This window comes from Tamandua tetradactyla, chromosome 7, assembly GCF_023851605.1.
Source record: "Tamandua tetradactyla isolate mTamTet1 chromosome 7, mTamTet1.pri, whole genome shotgun sequence".
NCBI lineage: Eukaryota > Metazoa > Chordata > Mammalia > Pilosa > Myrmecophagidae > Tamandua > Tamandua tetradactyla.
In genome coordinates this window covers 129,845,085-129,863,287 of record NC_135333.1, presented here as the reverse complement: position 1 = coordinate 129,863,287, position 18,203 = coordinate 129,845,085, and the positions used below count along the sequence as shown (strand labels likewise).

At 34.8% G+C, this 18,203-nt stretch overlaps 1 protein-coding gene and 1 long non-coding RNA gene across 14 annotated transcripts in view; one reads left to right on the top strand and one right to left on the bottom strand.

Moving 5' to 3' along the window:
• Positions 1-16,883, top strand: part of LOC143642632 (uncharacterized) — a 180,174-nt gene extending 163,291 nt beyond the window's left edge. Inside the window, exons 4-5 of one of the 2 annotated variants that reach the window (XR_013155764.1) lie at positions 15,095-15,204; positions 16,718-16,883. This is a non-coding gene — a long non-coding RNA (uncharacterized LOC143642632). Of the gene's footprint in view, positions 1-15,094; positions 15,205-16,698 lie in introns of both variants that reach the window. The other variant, XR_013155763.1, reaches the window with a different exon arrangement.
• Positions 1-18,203, bottom strand: part of USP15 (ubiquitin specific peptidase 15) — a 146,100-nt gene that overhangs the window by 56,124 nt on the left and 71,773 nt on the right. For 7 of the 12 annotated variants that reach the window (XR_013155762.1, XR_013155761.1, XM_077111262.1 and 4 more), the window contains 2 exons: positions 16,901-17,046; positions 7,447-7,508 (listed from right to left, as the gene is read on the bottom strand). The exons of 1 other annotated variant lie outside the window; for it this stretch is intronic. Coding sequence is in view for 9 of the 11 variants with exons in the window: in XM_077111262.1 (XP_076967377.1) it covers positions 7,447-7,508; positions 16,901-17,046 (208 nt within the window). In the remaining 2 variants the exon portion in view is untranslated. Of the gene's footprint in view, positions 1-3,415; positions 6,287-7,446; positions 7,509-16,900; positions 17,047-18,203 lie in introns of those variants that run through there. 4 more of the 12 variants (XM_077111271.1, XM_077111272.1, XM_077111269.1 and 1 more) reach the window with 3 other exon arrangements.

Below are 18,203 nucleotides of genomic sequence, written 5' to 3'. Positions count from 1 at the left end.
TTTATTTTGAACTTCTTATTACGGAAAATTTCAAACACACACAAACTCTCATGAACAATATGAGTCACTCAGCTTAAAAAATGATTTAACATCCTGACATCCTTGTCTCACCTATAGTTCTTTCAACCATCCTTACTTTCTTTTTATTGGATTATTTTAAAGCAAATCCCAGACGTCCATACTGTACCACCTGTACTACTATATGCATTTCTAACAGAAAAGGGACCTTTTCTGTTTTAATCACCATATATCATTATCAGTTCTAATACCCGGTTCCCCCGCCCCCCACCCCTCAGTTGTCTCAGAAATCTTCCCACACCCCACACCCTTAGTTTGGATAAGGTTCCAAAGTCCAACCCAATAATTGCAAAGGCCCTTACTGCTGCTAGCAATCAACTTTTCTTCTGGTTTCATCTCATTGAAACTACATTTATTTCTCCTTTATCCTGAATTCTGCATCTATTTATATAGTTAATAGTGATTTATATTAGTATAAATTTTCAAATCCTTTCTGGAACAAACCAGGAGAGAAAAGAAGAGAAGAGGTATCCAATTATTTTGGAATGCCTCCAAATACCAAGCATCTATATGAAAATTCAAGACTTAAATTACATTCACTTGCACATTTATACATATAATATACTGCCTAAATTATCTTACTTCAATTAAATCTAGATGTGGCTTTTAAATATTGAACTTAAAACTGCTTAGTAATCTTGATTATGACCATGCTGTTTGGTAAAACTGAAATGGTACTGGATTATCCATTATCTTTCAACACGGAAGGTAGAGAAAAGTTTTAGATATAGAAAAGATTCGTCTAATCTATATGCATTTTCAACTTTTATAAGGAATAGTCGCATAAACACTCAATCTTGAACATTAAACTGAGGAACCTTCAAGTTCAGAGTAACGGGGCACTCTATTTATGCACATGTCCAAGCAGTTCCAAAAAGGATTTGGAGTTCAGACAAAATAGAACAACAAAACACAGTTTACTGGAAATTTGCAGTACAAAAGAACTTTATTCTAAGATCATAAAATAGTTTCTCTACCTCCCCAACCAACTACCACTTTGTCTTCTTTCAAGAACATTTTGCAATAAATGGTCTATACCAATTGTTCCATTTTCTGACTACAGTATTCATCTTCTTTCTGAGTTATCTATTTCTCATTTTCATCATGCTGTTGACTAGTTTAAACAATGGTCTCCAATTGTCAAAAACATTAAACCTCTCTGTTCTTTTCTCCCTCTACTTCTTTGTAACATTGAGCACTATTTAACAATTTTTGTTATAGAAGCCCTTTTCCTGTGGCCTCTGTGACACAATGGGATCCAAGTTTGATTAAATCTTCATGATTACTTTCTATGTGATCTTTCTATTCTGTTCCATTACTTAGAGACTGTCTTTAAAGCTTTGCATATGGTACTCCACATTTTTTAAAAATCTAGGTATATGACTTTACATCTGCAGTTCTTATTATTCTCTAAGCTTTGGTTTCCTATTTTTAATTGCATTCCAAGCACCTGTGCTTGTGTGTTCTGTTACCTAAAACTGTAAGTCTCAGAAAAAGCCTTCGTTTGTTTTAAACGAGAATCCTCTCAGCTTCCTGAGAGGACTGAAGCCATCCTCTCAGCTTCCACAAACTAAAACTCACCCTATCTTCCCCCTTCCAGCATTTGATCCAGGATAAAATTGATAACAAATGTATAATTTTTTATAGAAACTTTGGGTATATTTTCTGAGATTTATGATAACCATACCTCTTAGTATCAAAAGCAAATCTAATGTTTCAAATAAGCAGAGACCCATCATTAAAAAGTTTCAGTACAACTAATGGTTAAAATGAAATCAACACTCCATATGACAACAGTCTTCTAAAACACATTTTAATCAGTTTTAACCAAATAGGTTTATGCATCACCTCTGAATACAATTATACAATTAACCTTCTAGTTAATTAGGCTGCAAATTAGGCTTAATAATCACTCTCTAAAAAGCCTAAAGAAGTATATATTAAGATTCTCTACCTGTATTTAAAGAGGTACAATGCTACATAGATGATCTAAAAAAAAAAATAAATAAATAAAACAGAATATCGCTGTCACATAGATTTCATTATTTAACCAAAAATATGCAATGGCTTTATTTATATAGTACTCCTTCCTCCAAATAGAGCTATTTAGGGACAGAGTGCTGTAAAAATACTATTATGGGGCTGTGCAAGGGTCCTGCCATGCAGGAGACCTGGGTTTGATCCCGGACTACACACCTCCCGAAGGGGTAAAAAAAAAAAAAAAAACTATTATGGCACTAGATTAAGTTTAAACTTAGGGTTTCAATCATCCATTTGGATTTCTGTTAATTAGAACAACACAGACGGCAAAGGGACAATGTATGAGCAAGAACTACTGACTCAGTTTTCACTTAAATTGGTTACTTCTCACTTTTTATCTGATTGATTTGAGAATCTTCACTTTACAATATCAAGTCCATGAAAAACTGCCTCTTCAGAATCACCAAGGACCCTTAACCTCTTTTCACCAAATACCTAATCACACAACTTCTGTAAAGATTTTTGGAGTAATTTATGAAAATACTAAATTAAATAAAATCTCATGATGACCTCACAGGGCATTCTTATTTATTTCAGGAAAACAGCAAAATTTGGGTCGTTTTCTTTTTATAAAGTTAAAAATCTTTAAGGCATTCTTTGAAATAATTATGCACAAATGAAACTATACAGAAAATATTAACAATACAATTTAGTAAAAATTTTATAGTCATTTCTGGTTAGAAGCTAAGGATTAAGCTGTTAACACTAAATTTCCTGGTAAAATAAGAGTTAATCTACTGATGTAGGTTTCTCCTCTCTTTAGCAAACTCCAAGTTTCTACAACTACTTACTTTAAAATACATATATATATATTTTGGAAATACAAGACTTAAGTATTCACCCACCTTGAATCTAATAAATTATCGACACAATACCAACGTTCTTGGAAATAAGATCAAATTTAACAGAATAGAAAAAAATCAGAGGGGGAAAACTTTTTTCAAAGGTCTCATTAGAAAAGATCATGTATTTAAGATGCTATGAGAAATGAGATACTTAGAAACTAGATTAGAAATGCAAGCTCTGAAAAAAACTAAGTACTTTAAGAGTATTTTTTAAATAAAGCATAGATATAAGGATGAAAACTTCCAAGTTATATCTTGCTATGCAGCAGAAAAATCCAAATGGAAAACATTTAAAAAAATCTTAACTGAGAACATTTCCCAGTTTATGTAGAAAGCAATCTTTGATATATATACAACTGAATTTGAAGTTACAGTTCTCTCAAAGTACACAGAAATTTATAACTGAGGCAAGATAAGAAGTCCAATTTCTTTAACATATCCCATAAACTGTCTGAATTAAAGATTTTTATTAGTTCTTCTGCCAAACACAGCATTGATTTTTATCTATAATTATTTTTAAAGATAAAACAGTAAGTCAACTGAAAAAATAGCTGTGGTCTTGAGCTATAAACATACTTTAACACACTGATTTAAAAACCTACAACATCACTTAAAAATGTTAATCACTGTTGGCATTCAGCAATCAACAGATGCAGGTTAACTATGACTCCTCCAAAAATGCTTTGCAGTACCGAACACACTGCTGGTACACAGTCTCAAAGTTGGAGTCATTCTCATCACAGGGATCTTCAATAAGAAGTTGTTTTCGTGGATCACAGCTCTCAAGTGGTTCAATTTTAGCTTTGGAGTTTATAACTTGATTACCTTTTCTATTCAAATCTCTCAGGTTACATTCATTCAAAAATGGCAAGGCCTTCTTTGGTAACCTGTCAGGCAATGTGATTCATAGGAATATCATGCTTCTTCATGCAGTTTTCCCCTCAATAATCAGGAGGGTTTCCTATCTCATATGTGGATGTGTTGGCATTGTCTATTCTCTAATTATCTGAAATATTATGATCAGTCACACGTTTTCTGAAAACTGCTTCTGCAATGGATGATCAACAAATGTTACCCAGATACAAAAACAGCATCAACTTGGGCTACTGTGTTGCTATCTTTTCAGATGCAAAGAGGGGCACAGAGAGATCAAATGGAAAACTTTTGAATAAAGATTTCTTTAGGTAGGTTTTCTTGGATTTCTAATAGAGACTTTGGGCTACTTCAGGCTGCTAATTTAAAAGAATATATATATATATTTAGAATTACAATACAGATCTGACTTTGGGCTATTTCAGGCTGCTAATTTACAAGTGCATATATATATATACATATATTTAGAATTACAATACAGATCTACACGTTTTAAACAAAATCATATTTTACCCTTAATATTTTTGAACATACAGCATTTCTTTTCAATCAAGTAGCCCTCAAATTTACATTTCAGCTGAGGAGACATGGTCTCAATACTGATCAAAATGGGCACAGAACAATTTCAGGACTTTTGGAGCACTTAAGTTCCTCAGACTGTGGTGGTAATCAAAAATCAGACAAGTTCTTTTAGAGAACATAAGCCTACAGAAGCAGTGCATTTTAGTGTTCATAAGAAGCACCTAAAATGCAGATTCCTGGCTCCACCATAAAGATTTAGATGATCTAGATGAGGACCCTGGAAGGTGCTGCCTATGGAGGATGAATTCCACATGTTAAGAAACATCATACTATTTCTCCAAGTGCGGTTATTAGATCAAACATTAGCATCACCTGTGAGTTTATTTTAAATAAAATTCATGAGCCCAATCCGATCTACCTAACGAGAAACTGGGCTTGAGGGCCCAGAACACTCTAATTCTTTGCTCCATCACCATATTATAGATTTTAATGATGTTTCCTCGGCTTTTCACTCTCTGGGTAGGAAATGGTTATGCTCTAAGCAGCATGAGTGCAGGACAGATCCCAGGTCACTGACGTTAGAACTAGCACGTTCATGCACCTTGAGGGCCAGAGGTTGTCTCCTGACTCATATGAAGACAATTTTGAACAGAATAAAATAGGGTTGTTCTATATCTTAATATCTTGAAGTTTCCTCTTAAGGACTTAAATTAATAACCTCTGCTGGAGATGAATTTCCCTAAGTGAAATATGCTTATAATATGACTTCAATTAATATAGTCATCTGGTTGTCTGAGTCCCTTTTTAGTTGGCATTCATCTAGATAAGAGAATCTGTATCCTTCCTTGTACTATACACATATAAATAAAAGCAAGTGATATCTCCTCATACTTTTTATTCTTCTGTTAATTTCCACTCCTATTTCTCTCCCCTATAGGTGTTTTCTTAGTCCTTCAAAAATATTTTATTTTTATGTAACATGTCCTGTTCTGTGTTTTAAATGTACATTAAAGGTACTGATTTATAAATATTTGGGTTTCTTCCTCTCAACTGTATGTCTTAAAGCTTTATGCAGTTTTATAGATCTCACTATTGTTACTCACACCCATTGTATTGTATTTCACAGTGGAAAAAGAAACACAAAACAAAAACAAACACCTCATTTTTGTTATTTGCTCTGTACCAGAGATGCATAGTTAGGCTACAATCAACTCCTCACTACTATGAAGAATGCAGCTACAAATATTACCTTGCACAAAGCACTGCACAAAGAATTCCTTTGAGAAATATATCCAAGACTATGAATTTTAGGTCAGAGAACATTAAGCATTCCTAATTAAATACTGATTGATTTACAGAAGGGTATACCAGTTTACATTCCCATCATCAGTATAAGACCTCCTACTTGCTATCCAATATGTATTATCAAAATCTTATTAATTTTCACATTTTGAAGGGTACGAGGTTATTTGTCATTTTCTATTTTCTTTTCATCACTAATGAGTCTGTACATCTCTTCATGTACCTGTCAGGACTTGCATTTCACCTTCTGAAATCTTTGTCTACTTTTCTAAACCTTTTTTTGTTTGCCTGTGAATTTATAGCCTTTCCTAATAGATTGCAGGTATGTAGATCTTTCAAGGCTGGCATTTGATTTCTAAAATGGTAATTGATGCTTTAACAGAAAGCTTTATTTTTTTATGTAATTTAAAAATATACCAGAATGCAATATACCAGAAATGAGTTGGTTTTTACAATGGGGATTTATGAGCTGACAGATTTACAGTTCTAAGACCATGAAAATGTCCAAAGTAAGGCCTTAACAGGACGATATGTTCTCTGAAGAAAGGCTGCTGGCATCTGGGACACCTGTGCCCAGGTTTTTCTTGTTTCGTGATCCCTCAGACATAGATTTGCTCCAAAATAAACTAGGAAAATCAACAATGGCTCTGAATTAATGACTAAATGTGAATAGTCACAAAGAAAATATTATTTTCATATCTTCATCACTCACAAAATTTACAAGATTCTACCCATATGCTTTTGATTTCTTCTTTTCACACTAAGTTCTAACCTCATATTGCATTTGCATTTAAGTACAGTAACAATAAAAAATAATGCAATTAATATACTTAGGGACAGTTAACTGAAATATTAAGAATAGAGAATCATGATATTAAGAATAAAGAATCACTTCTTAAAAGTATACATAATCTTGAAGAAAACAGGTCTTTCTTCTCTTTTCTATGCTATGTCAGCAACTACTAAAATATTAGCAATTTAACTTAAAAGCATTATTTTAAGCATTTCAAAATATAGGCCCACAGTTCCTTAAAAGAAATTATGATATTCCAAAAGCTCTGAAATCTAAAAGTTTTCATAGACATTGGGGGAAAAGACCTAACTGAACTGATATAAGGCTACTTTTATTCCTTATTTATCCCACTTAGTGTGATATTTGCTGAAGAAATATTAATGTGCTTGATTATAGAGTGATGTCCTAGATGCTCATAAATTTCACAATAATAAGTGGTATAGGTACTATATGACTTCTCAAAGATCTGAAAAATCTGATTAAAAGTTATCCCAAGTGTTTTTGATAATGGATTGTGGATCTTATTAATCTAAAACAGTAAAAAAAAAGATTTATAATTCTTCTTTCCCTTATTTATAATCTTTATTTACAATCAAAAGCAACTCTTATATCTCTCCATTTCTACTTGTACTTTTAACACTTTAAATAAATAAAAAACCTTACTTTCAATTTGGATAGGTTTTTATAAATAGCATTAACAACACATACTTTAAAAAAATTACAAAAAGCTTTTAAAAAAACTGAAATATTTAGTGATTTGACTGGACAATGCACCTTTCTTAATTATAACATGTATTCATGCTGTATCTTGTTCTAAAAGTGGAAGTTTTTTTATTATAACATGTTAAGTATAAATTTAAATAACTTTTATGATAATAGAAAGAAGGCATATATTTTTGTAGCATACAATTAGGTTCTTCTGTCATTCTGTATTTCAATGAAGTCAAAGGCTTCAAAATCATACAAAAAGCCATAGAAAGTGGAAGCACTTACTTAGGAGTAGAAGGACCCCTTGGCCATGTTCCATCTTCATTTTTCTGTTCTATCACTAACACCTGCAAATATGACAGTAAAAAGGCGTTTTTTCTATTAGAAGATTAGCTGAATATACTGAGTAACTAGAGTAACTGTGATTATGTAAAGGACACAGTAGACAAGTAAAAAGATATCTGCATTTTAATTCCAAAGCTGGGCAAGGGAGACAAAAAAGACCTCAAATAAAACAAGTTAGCAATGATAGATAGTGCGAAGGAAAGCAGGTAAATTATAAAGAAAATCATTGCTTCTCTGACTTATAAGAAAATTTAAACCAAGCACACAGAATATAAATTCCTTGAATTTAGACAGTACATTTCCTATCTCTGTATTTGTAGTATACAACAAAGTATTATATAAATAAAAGGTGCTCAATAAATAGTTGTTGTAAAACATCCTGACACAGGATTTTAGTTATTATGCTAATATTCAGGAACAGGGGCAAGGATAATTCCAAATTACAGATTACAATTTCTTGGGGGCTCTGAAATTTGTTTTTATTTACATTATCGCTGTATAAAATATAGAATCTTTTAATATATGATAGAGTCACATTTGTGAGAATCAGACTAAAATTTCATGATTGAGGTAGATAGTTACAAAAGAAAAGATTCCACCTATGGAAAATTTCAAAATTATGCATTTAATACCACTGCATATGTTTTTTTTTTAAAGAAGGTATCAAAACTGAAGCAAAAATCAAGTAAATATTTAAAGTTCAACCATAACATCTTAACATCTAACAGTATTTGTAATTAAAAATCCAATATATTTTTACAATGATAGATATTAATCCTAAAGGCCATCAGAAATGTTAAAAGTGACTCCTTTATTCAAATGTATCACTTTCTGAATAAAATAATGCTTATGGTTAAAATTTAGAAAGGTTTCAGAATTTATTTAAATTGGAGGCACATACAAAAACCTCTCCATTTTAGGAGGCAAACACTTCAACACTATATCTGTTTCAATATCCAAGGAGAGTATTTTCAATTGTAGTAAAAAATAACAATATAAAAGTTCAGGATAGTGTTTAGCACCTTTATCATCAGTCAAAAAAGAAGTACTATAAAATCTGCAAAATTTAATGTGCATTCTTTGAAACATACCTATCCCCAAGATTAAATGTCCTTGAGGATATATATATAATTTTCTTCCTATTAATAAATTTCTTTTCTCATCTGCAATCCAATAAATGCATTCCTGTCAAAAACGCAAAATTATTTAATTTCTCAATGCCTTAGTTTTCTAACATACATTTTAGGGAGAATAATATCCATTACTAGAATCACTGAGAACTTTTTTTTTTTATTAATTAACAGAAAAAAGAAATAAACCCAACATTTAGAAATCATACCATTCTACATATGCAATCAGTAATTCTTAACATCATCACATAGATGCATGATCATCGTTTCTTAGTACATTTGCATCGGTTTAGAAGAATCAGCAACACAACCGAAAAAGATACAGAATGTTAATATAGAGAAAAAAATAAAAGTAATAATAGTAAAAACAAAAAAAACAAAACAAAACAAAACAAAAACCTATAGCTCGGATGCAGCTTCATTCAGTGTTTTAACAAGATTACTTTACAATTAGGTATTACTGTGCTGTCCATTTTTGAGTTTTTGTATCTAGTCCTGTTGCACAGTCTGTATCCCATCAGCTCCAATTACCCATTATCTTACCCTGTTTCTAACTCCTGCTGGACTCTGTTACCAATGACATATTCCAAGTTTATTCTCGAATGTCGATTCACATCATTGGGACCATACAGTATTTGTCTTTTAGCTTTAGGCTAGACTCACTCAGCATAACGTTCTCTAGGTCCATCCATGTTATTACATGCTTCATAAGTTTATCCTGTCTTAAAGCTGCATAATATTCCATCGTATGTATATACCACAGTTTGTTTAGTCACTCGTCTGTTGAGGGACATTTTGGCTGTTTCCATCTCTTTGCAATTGTAAATAACGCTGCTATAAACATTGGTGTGCAAATGTCCGTTTGAGTTTTTGCCCTTAATTCCTTTGAGTATATTCCCAGCAATGGTATTACTGGGTCGTATGGCAATTCTATATTCAGTTTTTTAAGGAACCGCCAAACTGCCTCCCACAGTGGTTGCACCATTTGACATTCCCACCAACAGTGGATAAGTGTGCCTCTTTCACCGCATCCTCTCCAGCACTTGTCATTTTCTGTTTTGTTGATAATGGCCATTCTGGTGGGCGTGAGATGATATCTCATTGTAGTTTTGAATTGCATTACTCTAATGGCCAGGGACATTGAGCATCTCTTCATGTGCCTTTTGGCCATTTGTATTTCCTCTTCTGAGAGGTGTCTATTCAAGTCTTTTTCCCATTTTGTAATTGGATTGGCTGTCTTTTTGTTGTTAAGTTGAACAATCGCTTTATAAATTCTAGATACTAGACCTTTATCTGATATGTCATTTCCAAATATTGTCTCCCATTGTGTAGGCTGTCTTTCTACTTTCTTGATGAAGTTCTTTGATGCACAAAAGTGTTTAATTTTGAGGAGTTCCCATTTATTTATTTCCTTCTTCAGTGCTCTTGCTTTAGGTTTAAGGTCCATAAAACCGCCTCCAATTGTAATATTCATAAGATATCTCACTACATTTTCCCCTGTTTTATGGTCTTAGACCTAATGTTTAGATCTTTGATCCATTTTGAGTTAACTTTTGTATAGGGTGTGAGATATGGGTCTTCTTTCATTCTTTTGCATATGGATATCCAGTTCTCTAGGCACCATTTATTGAAGAGACTGTTCTGTCCCAGGTGAATTGGCTTGACTGCCTTATCAAAGATCAAATGTCCATAGATGAGAGGGTCTATATCTGAGCACTCTATTCGATTCCATTGGTCGATATATCTATCTTTATGTCAATACCATGCTGTTTTGACCACTGTGGCTTCATAATATGCCTTAAAGTCAGGCAGTGCAAGACCTCCAGCTTCGTTTTTTTCCCTCAAGATGTTTTTAGCAATTCGGGGCACCCTGCCCTTCCAGATAAATTTGCTTATTGGTTTTTCTATTTCTGAAAAATAAGTTGTTGGGATTTTGATTGGTATTGCATTGAATCTGTAAATCAATTTAGGTAGGATTGACATCTTAACTATATTTAGTCTTCCAATCCATAAACACGGTATGCCCTTCCATCTATTTATGTCTTCTGTGATTTCTTTTAACAGTTTTTTGTAGTTTTCTTTATATGGGTTTTTTGTCTCTTTAGTTAAATTTATTCCTAGGTATTTCATTCTTTTAGTTGCAATTGTAAATGGGATTCGTTTCTTGATTTCCCCCTCAGCTTGTTCATTACTAGTGTATAGAAATGCTACAGATTTTTGAATGTTGATCTTGTAACCTGCTACTTTGCTGTACTCATTTATTAGCTGTAGTAGTTTTGTTGTGGATTTTTCCGGGTTTTCGACGTATAGTATCATATCGTCTGCAAACAGTGATAGTTTTACTTCTTCCTTTCCAATTTTGATGCCTTGTATTTCTTTTTCTTGTCTAATTGCTCTGGCTAGAACCTCCAACACGATGTTGAATAATAGTGGTGATAATGGACATCCTTGTCTTGTTCCTGATCTTAGGGGGAAAGTTTTCTGTTTTTCCCCATTGAGGATGATATTAGCTGTGGGTTTTTCATATATTCCCTCTATCATTTTAAGGAAGTTCCCTTGTATTCCTCTCCTTTGAAGTGTTTTCACCAGGAAAGGATGTTGAATCTTGTCAAATGCCTTCTCTGCATCAATTGAGATGATCATGTGATTTTTCTGCTTTGATTTGTTGATATGATGTATTACATTAATTGATTTTCTTATGTTGAACCATCCTTGCATACCTGGGATGAATCCTACTTGGTCGTGATGTATAATTCTTTTAATGTGTTGTTGGATACGATTTGCTAGAATTTTATTGAGGATTTTTGCATCTATATTCATTAGAGAGATTGGCCTGTAGTTTTCTTTTTTTGTAATATCTTTGCCTGGTTTTGGTATGAGGGTGATGTTGGCTTCATAGAATGAATTAGGTAGCTTTCCCTCTACTTTGATTTTTTTGACGAGTTTGAGGAGAGTTGGTACTAATTCTTTCTGGAATGTTTGATAGAATTCACATGTGAAGCCGTCTGGTCCTGGATTTTCTTTTTAGGAAGGTTTTGAATGACTAATTCAATTTCTTTACTTGTGATTGGTTTGTTGAGGTCATCTATGTCTTCTTGAGTCAAAGTTGGTTGTTCATGTCTTTCCAGGAACCCATCCATTTCATCTAAATTGTTGTATTTATTAGCGTAAAGTTGTTCATAGTATCCTGTTATTACCTCCTTTATTTCTGTCAGGTCAGTAGTTATGTCTCCTCTTCCATTTCTGATCTTATTTATTTGCATCCTCTCTCTTCTTCTTTTTGTCAGTCTTGCTAAGGGCCCATCAATCTTGTTGATTTTCTCATATAACCAACTTCTGGTCTTATTGATTTTCTCTGTTGTTTTCATGTTTTCAATTTCATTTATTTCTGCTCTAATCTTTGTTATTTCTTTCCTTTTGCTTGCTTTGGGGTTAGTTTTCTGTTCTTTCTCCAGTTCTTCCAAGTGGACAGTTAATTCCTCCATTTTTGCCTTTTCTTCTTTTCTGATATAGGCATTTAGGGCAATAAATTTCCCTCTTAGCACTGCCTTTGCTGCGTCCCATAAGTTTTGATATGTTGTGTTTTCATTTTCATTCGCCTCGAGGTATTTGCTAATTTCTCTTGCAATTTCTTCTTTGACCCACTCGTTGTTTAAGAGTGTGTTGTTGAGCCTCCACGTATTTGTGAATTTTCTGGCACTCCGCCTACTATTGATTTCCAACTTCATTCCTTTATGATCCGAGAAAGTGTTGTGTATGATTTCAATCTTTTTAAATTTGTTAAGACTTGCTTTGTGACCCAGCATATGGTCTATCTTTGAGAATGATCCATGAGCACTTGAGAAAAAGGTGTATCCTGCTGTTGTGGGATGTAATGTCGTATAAATGTCTGTTAAGTCTAGCTCATTTATAGTAATATTCAGATTCTCTATTTATTTATTGATCCTCTGTCTAGATGTTCTGTCCATTGATGAGAGTGGTGAATTGAAGTCTCCAACTATTATGGTATATGAGTCTATTTCCCTTTTCAGCGTTTGCAGTGTATTCCTCACGTATTTTGGGGCATTCTGGTTCGGTGCGTAAATATTTATGATTGTTATGTCTTCTTGTTGAATTGTTCCTTTTATTAGTAGATAGTGTCCTTCTTTGTCTCTTTTAACTGTTTTACATTTGAAGTCTAATTTGTTGGATATTAGTATAGCCACTCCTGCTCTTTTCTGGTTGTTATTTGCATGAAATATCTTTTCCCAACCTTTCACTTTCAACCTATGTTTATCTTTGGGTCTAAGATGTGTTTCCTGTAGACAGCATATAGAAGGATCCTGTTTTTTAATCCATTCTGCCAGTCTGTGTCTTTTGATTGGGGAATTCAGTCCATTAACATTTAGTGTTATTACTGTTTGGATAATATTTTCCTCTAACATTTTGCCTTTTGTATTATATATATCATATTTGATTTTCCTTCTTTCTACACTCTTCTCCATACCTCTCTCTTCTGTCTTTTCGTATCTGACTCTAGTGCTCCCTTTAGTATTTCTTTCAGAGCTGGTCTCTTGGTCACAAATTCTCTCAGTGACTTTTTGTCTGAAAATGTTTTAATTTCTCCCTCATTTTTGAAGGACAATTTTGCTGGATATAGGAGTCTTGGTTGGCAGTTTTTCTCTTTTAGTAATTTAAATATATCATCCCACTGTCTTCTAGCTTCCATGGTTTCTGCTGAGAAATCTACACATAGTCTTATTGGGTTTCACTTGTATGTGATGGATTGTTTTTCTCTTGCTGCTTTCAAGATCCTCTCTTTCTCTTTGACCTCTGACATTCTATCTAGTAAGTGTCTTGGAGAACGCCTATTTGGGTCTAATCTCTTTGGAGTGCGCTGCACTTCTTGGATCCGTAATTTTAGGTCTTTCATAAGAGTTGGGAAATTTTAAGTGATAATTTCTTCCATTAGTTTTTCTCCTCCTTTTCCCTTCTCTTCTCCTTCTTGGACACCCAGAACACATATATTTGTGCGGTTCATATTGTCCTTGAGTTCCCTCATACCCTGTTCAAATTTTTCCATTCTTTTCCTGATAGTTTCTGTTTCTTTTTGGAATTCAGATGTTCCATCCTCCAAATCACTAATTCTATCTTCTGTCTCTTTAAATCTATCATTGTAGGTATCCATTGTTTTTTCCATCTTTTCTACTTTATCCTTCACTTCCATAAGTTCTGTGATTTGTTTTTTCAGTTTTTCTATTTCTTCTTTTTGTTCAGCCCATGTCTTCTTCATGTCCTCCCTCAATTTATTGATTTCATTTTTGAAGAGGTTCTCCATTTCTGTTCGTATATTTAGCATTAGTTGTCTCAGCTCCTGTATCTCATTTGAACTGTTGTTTTGTTCCTTTGACTGGGCCATATTCTCAATCTTCTGAGCGTGGACCGTTATCTTCTGCTGGCGTCTGGGCATTTAGTCAGATTTCTCTGGGTGTCAGACCCAACAGGTTGTAAGATTTTTCTGTGAGATCTCTGGGTTCTGTTTTTCTTATCCTGCCCAGTAGGTGGCGCTCATGGCACACGTTTGTCTCACGTGTTTGGAAGGCATCCCCCCGGTCACCATTCTCCGTGGCCTGGGGATTTCTGATCCAATTCTCTCAGTTGGTCCGGGGGGGGCCGCGCATGGTGGGGGCGTCAGCCGCCGCGGCTTTAGGGGACTCTGTGGCTCCTTTATTAATTCCCCTATTGGTGTTTGGTTGGACCCAGTCCCTGCCACTGTCGGAAATTCCCTCCTCTCCCTGGAGGGGTGTCGGTCGCCGGCCGCAGCGGGCCCGGGGAATTCGCCACCGGACCAGGAAGCCGCCCGTGGGGGAGAGGCGTCGGTCGCCGGCCTCCGCAGCCTGGGGAATTCGCCACCGGACCAGGAAGCCGCCCGCGGGGGAGGGCCACCGCGGCTTGGGTAGCCCTCTGATGCGAGACTTGTAGCCGGTCCAGGAAGCCGCCCGCAAAAGAGGGGCGCCGGCTGCCGCGGCTTGGGAAACTTGCCTCTCCGAGACTCTCAGCCGACCCGGGAAGGAGGGAGGGAGGAGCTCCGGCCACCACAGCTGCCGCTGTTCGGGGAATCGCGCTCAGCTCGGGGTTCTCACCGCAGCAGAGTCTCGCAGTCAGACTAGCCAGTCCAGACTGGGGTACGCTGTGTGTCCATTCCCTGCCGTGGCCCCAGGAGCTGTTCTGCACTGTTTCTGTTCACCTAGTAGTTGCTCCAGAGCAAAGGAAATCCCCACTCGACTTGGCTTTCATAATCTGCCTGCAGATCTTGGCTGGTTAACCTGGTGGGTCATTTTAATTTTCCAGAAGCTTTTCGATTTCCCTTGGATCCTTAATCAGATAAGGCGATCTCGTGTGTGTGTGTGTGTGTGTGTGTGTGTGCGTGTGTGTGTGTGTGTCAAGAACTTTTAAAGAAACAATTTTTCATTTTTCAGATTGTACTCTATTAAAGTTACCTCAAGGCCTGTTGGATGGTGACCAAAGACAGGTACATGCCTACTGGAAGACAGAAGGAAGGAGTTGGCTGGCTAGAGAGGCTTAACAGGTGGAGTTTCAAGGTCCTTATTTCAGTTTGCAACAGCCTAATTTTCCTCTCAATTGTAATACACATTGATTTTTGTCAGATTTAAAATATAATGGCTAAAATAGTCTGTAAATCACTGCTTCTTTTATACCCTAATACTATACTGGGCATATAGTAGGCATTTAATAAATATTAATTTCCCTCATTTCACCTGAAGTTTTCATCAATTGGTATTTTATTGATGTCAGCAGTAATTTTTAATAAAACAAAACCAAACAAACAATAACCTTCATATATCAGAACACCAAGCACTGTGTTTGGAATTAAAATTAAAATAAATAAGACACACAATCCAACCAAAACAAGAACCTCATAGTCTAGCTGGGAACCTCAACATATATATAACTCATGTACATAATGAATGCTACAAAAGTCATCTACATTAATCATTATGGAAGTATTATAGAAGTTAAGGGAACACTTTTTACCTCAAGTAGAAGAATCCTATATACCTCAAAGGATATTGAGAAAAATAGATAAGGGAAGGCTGAAGAAATGAAGTGATACTTGAGTTGGAATTTGAAGAATAAAAAAAATGACATGGCTAGACTACATGATGGGATGGGATGCTTAATTTGAATATTCTGATGTTTAAAAAGGAATTTTTGTTAAATAAATGCAGTAACTAGGAAAAAAGTACACATCAGGCAAATGGAATAACATGCAAAATTATGGGTATATGGAATAGTATAGTGTATTTAAGGAACTATAAGCAGTTAAATTAGGTATTGTTCAAGTGTAAATCACTAGGCAAGGATAATCTAAAGATGCTATAAGACTAGGCAAGAGATCAAACCATTACTTGCATGCCATGTGATTAAGGTGCCTGCACTTTCTAAAAGTAAACATTAACTAGCCAGGAAAGGTTTATGAAAGGGAAATAAGGTCTACAGTTTAGAAATAATATTCTGGCAGGGGAATATGGAATACTGAAAAGACAGGAGACTAGACCACAGAGGGATCTGTTAAGAGACTATTAAAAAAGACTACCTCCTCTGAAATCTGTTCTACAATTAACTATTGCGATTGTGCCTTGAAATTTATTGCTTTTTTTGAATATAAGTTATTTTCCATAATTAAAAAAAGCGACTAACTCAAGAGATATTTAGAAGGTACAATCAATAGGACCTATTGACTGTACCTGAAGTCTTCATTTCTCAAAACATTCATTTCTTTGGATTATACCACAAAAAAAAGACAAAATTAGGAGTTGATATATTCTAACAGATCAGCAAACAAAGGTCCACTCAACCTGCCACAGGATTTTGTAAATAAAGTTTTACTGGTAACAGCCATATCCATTTGTATAGTCTACAGCTGCTTTCATGCTACTACAATGGTAGAGTTGTAGCTGCAATTAAGACTGTAGCTGAGAATATTTATTATTTGATCCTTTACAGAAAAAGTTTGCTTACTGTCTTAAAATACTACTTGATTTTTTTTCTTCAAAAACAGTTTCTTTTCAACAATTTAGATTGTTCCCAAGCCCAAGGAAGGAAGAAGTTATAGCCACTGACCAGCAGGGACAGGGAAGAAGTTAAAAACAGGAAGCCCGAGACAGAAGAATCCATTATATGTCAGGATGTTCATTAAAGTTTGTGAAACCAAAAAGCTTCTTGTACAGTACTCTTAAAAGAAAAGTATTTCTAAACAATACCTGTCCTTGGTATAAACCAGCATCCTGAATGGTGCTGTCTGGTTTGTTCAGTGGTTCAAATGTATTACTCATATATTTATTCCACAATCTGGTCTCCTTTTCATCTGGAATATTGAATATTTTTCTTATTTCCTTTTCAATTGTATCTAGGTTTAAGGAGGAAAGATACGTAAATATAACAAATATTAAAATCATTGATAGAATGCACGAATAGAGAAATATATACAAAATGAAAAAGGATTTTTAAGACCAGGTGTGATTTTTAAGAAAAAAAGAGGCAAGTCATAAATGATTACTTAAGGAATTTGAGACTTCAAAAGATTAGAATTCAATCACATAACACTAAAGATAATTTATGTATTACGGTATGCATTTTGACTCTTTACTCACTGAAAATCCTGAGTCTTTCTAAAAATGAATTATTTTCCTTATTAAAATAATTTTTGTTCACTACAAAACATCCAGAAAATACTGACAAGTATAAATAAAATGTCTATCTAGAGATAATCACTGATAACATTGTGATATTTCTTACATTTTTCTAGTAACACAAATATACGCACTGATTTATATACATGTTTAAACGTATATTGAAATTTCCTCTTCACTGAATTTTGTAATGCACTTTTATATGGAGGAAGAACATTACAGGCAAAAGAAATAGTAATGTAAAGGTCTGAGCTGGGAATGTGCTTGGCATGTTTTAGAACAGCATGGCACACTAATCTGGTCATAGCCAAATGAGTGCAGGGGAAATGAGATCATAATGGCATTTATGTGGTAGTGTGTAAAATTTTGTGAGCCGTTGTGCCAGTTTGAACCTATTGTATACCCAGAAACACCATGTCCTTTAATCCTCATTCAATATTGCTGGGTGGGAACTTTTTGATTGTTTCCATGGAAATTACCATCCAATTGTAGGTGTTAATTTTGATCAGATCGTTTCCATGGAGATGTGTCTCCATCCATTCAAGGTGGGGTTGCTTACTGGAGCCCTTTAAGAGGGAACCTTTTTGGAAAAAGCTTTAGAACCACGAGAGCCACCGGAAGGGACAGAGCCTCGGCCCCAGGGAAGCCGCTGAAGAGGTCTGGAGAGAAAGCTAGCAGACATCGCCATGTGCTTTTCCAGCTGTGAGAGAAACCCGGAACGTCATCAGCCTTCTTGAACCAAGGTATCTTTCTGTAGATGCCTTTGATTGGACATTTTTGTAATCTTGCTTTAATGAGGACATTTTCATGGACTTAGAATTGTAAACTTGCAACTTAATATACACTACTTTTTAAAAGCTGTTCTGTTTCTGGG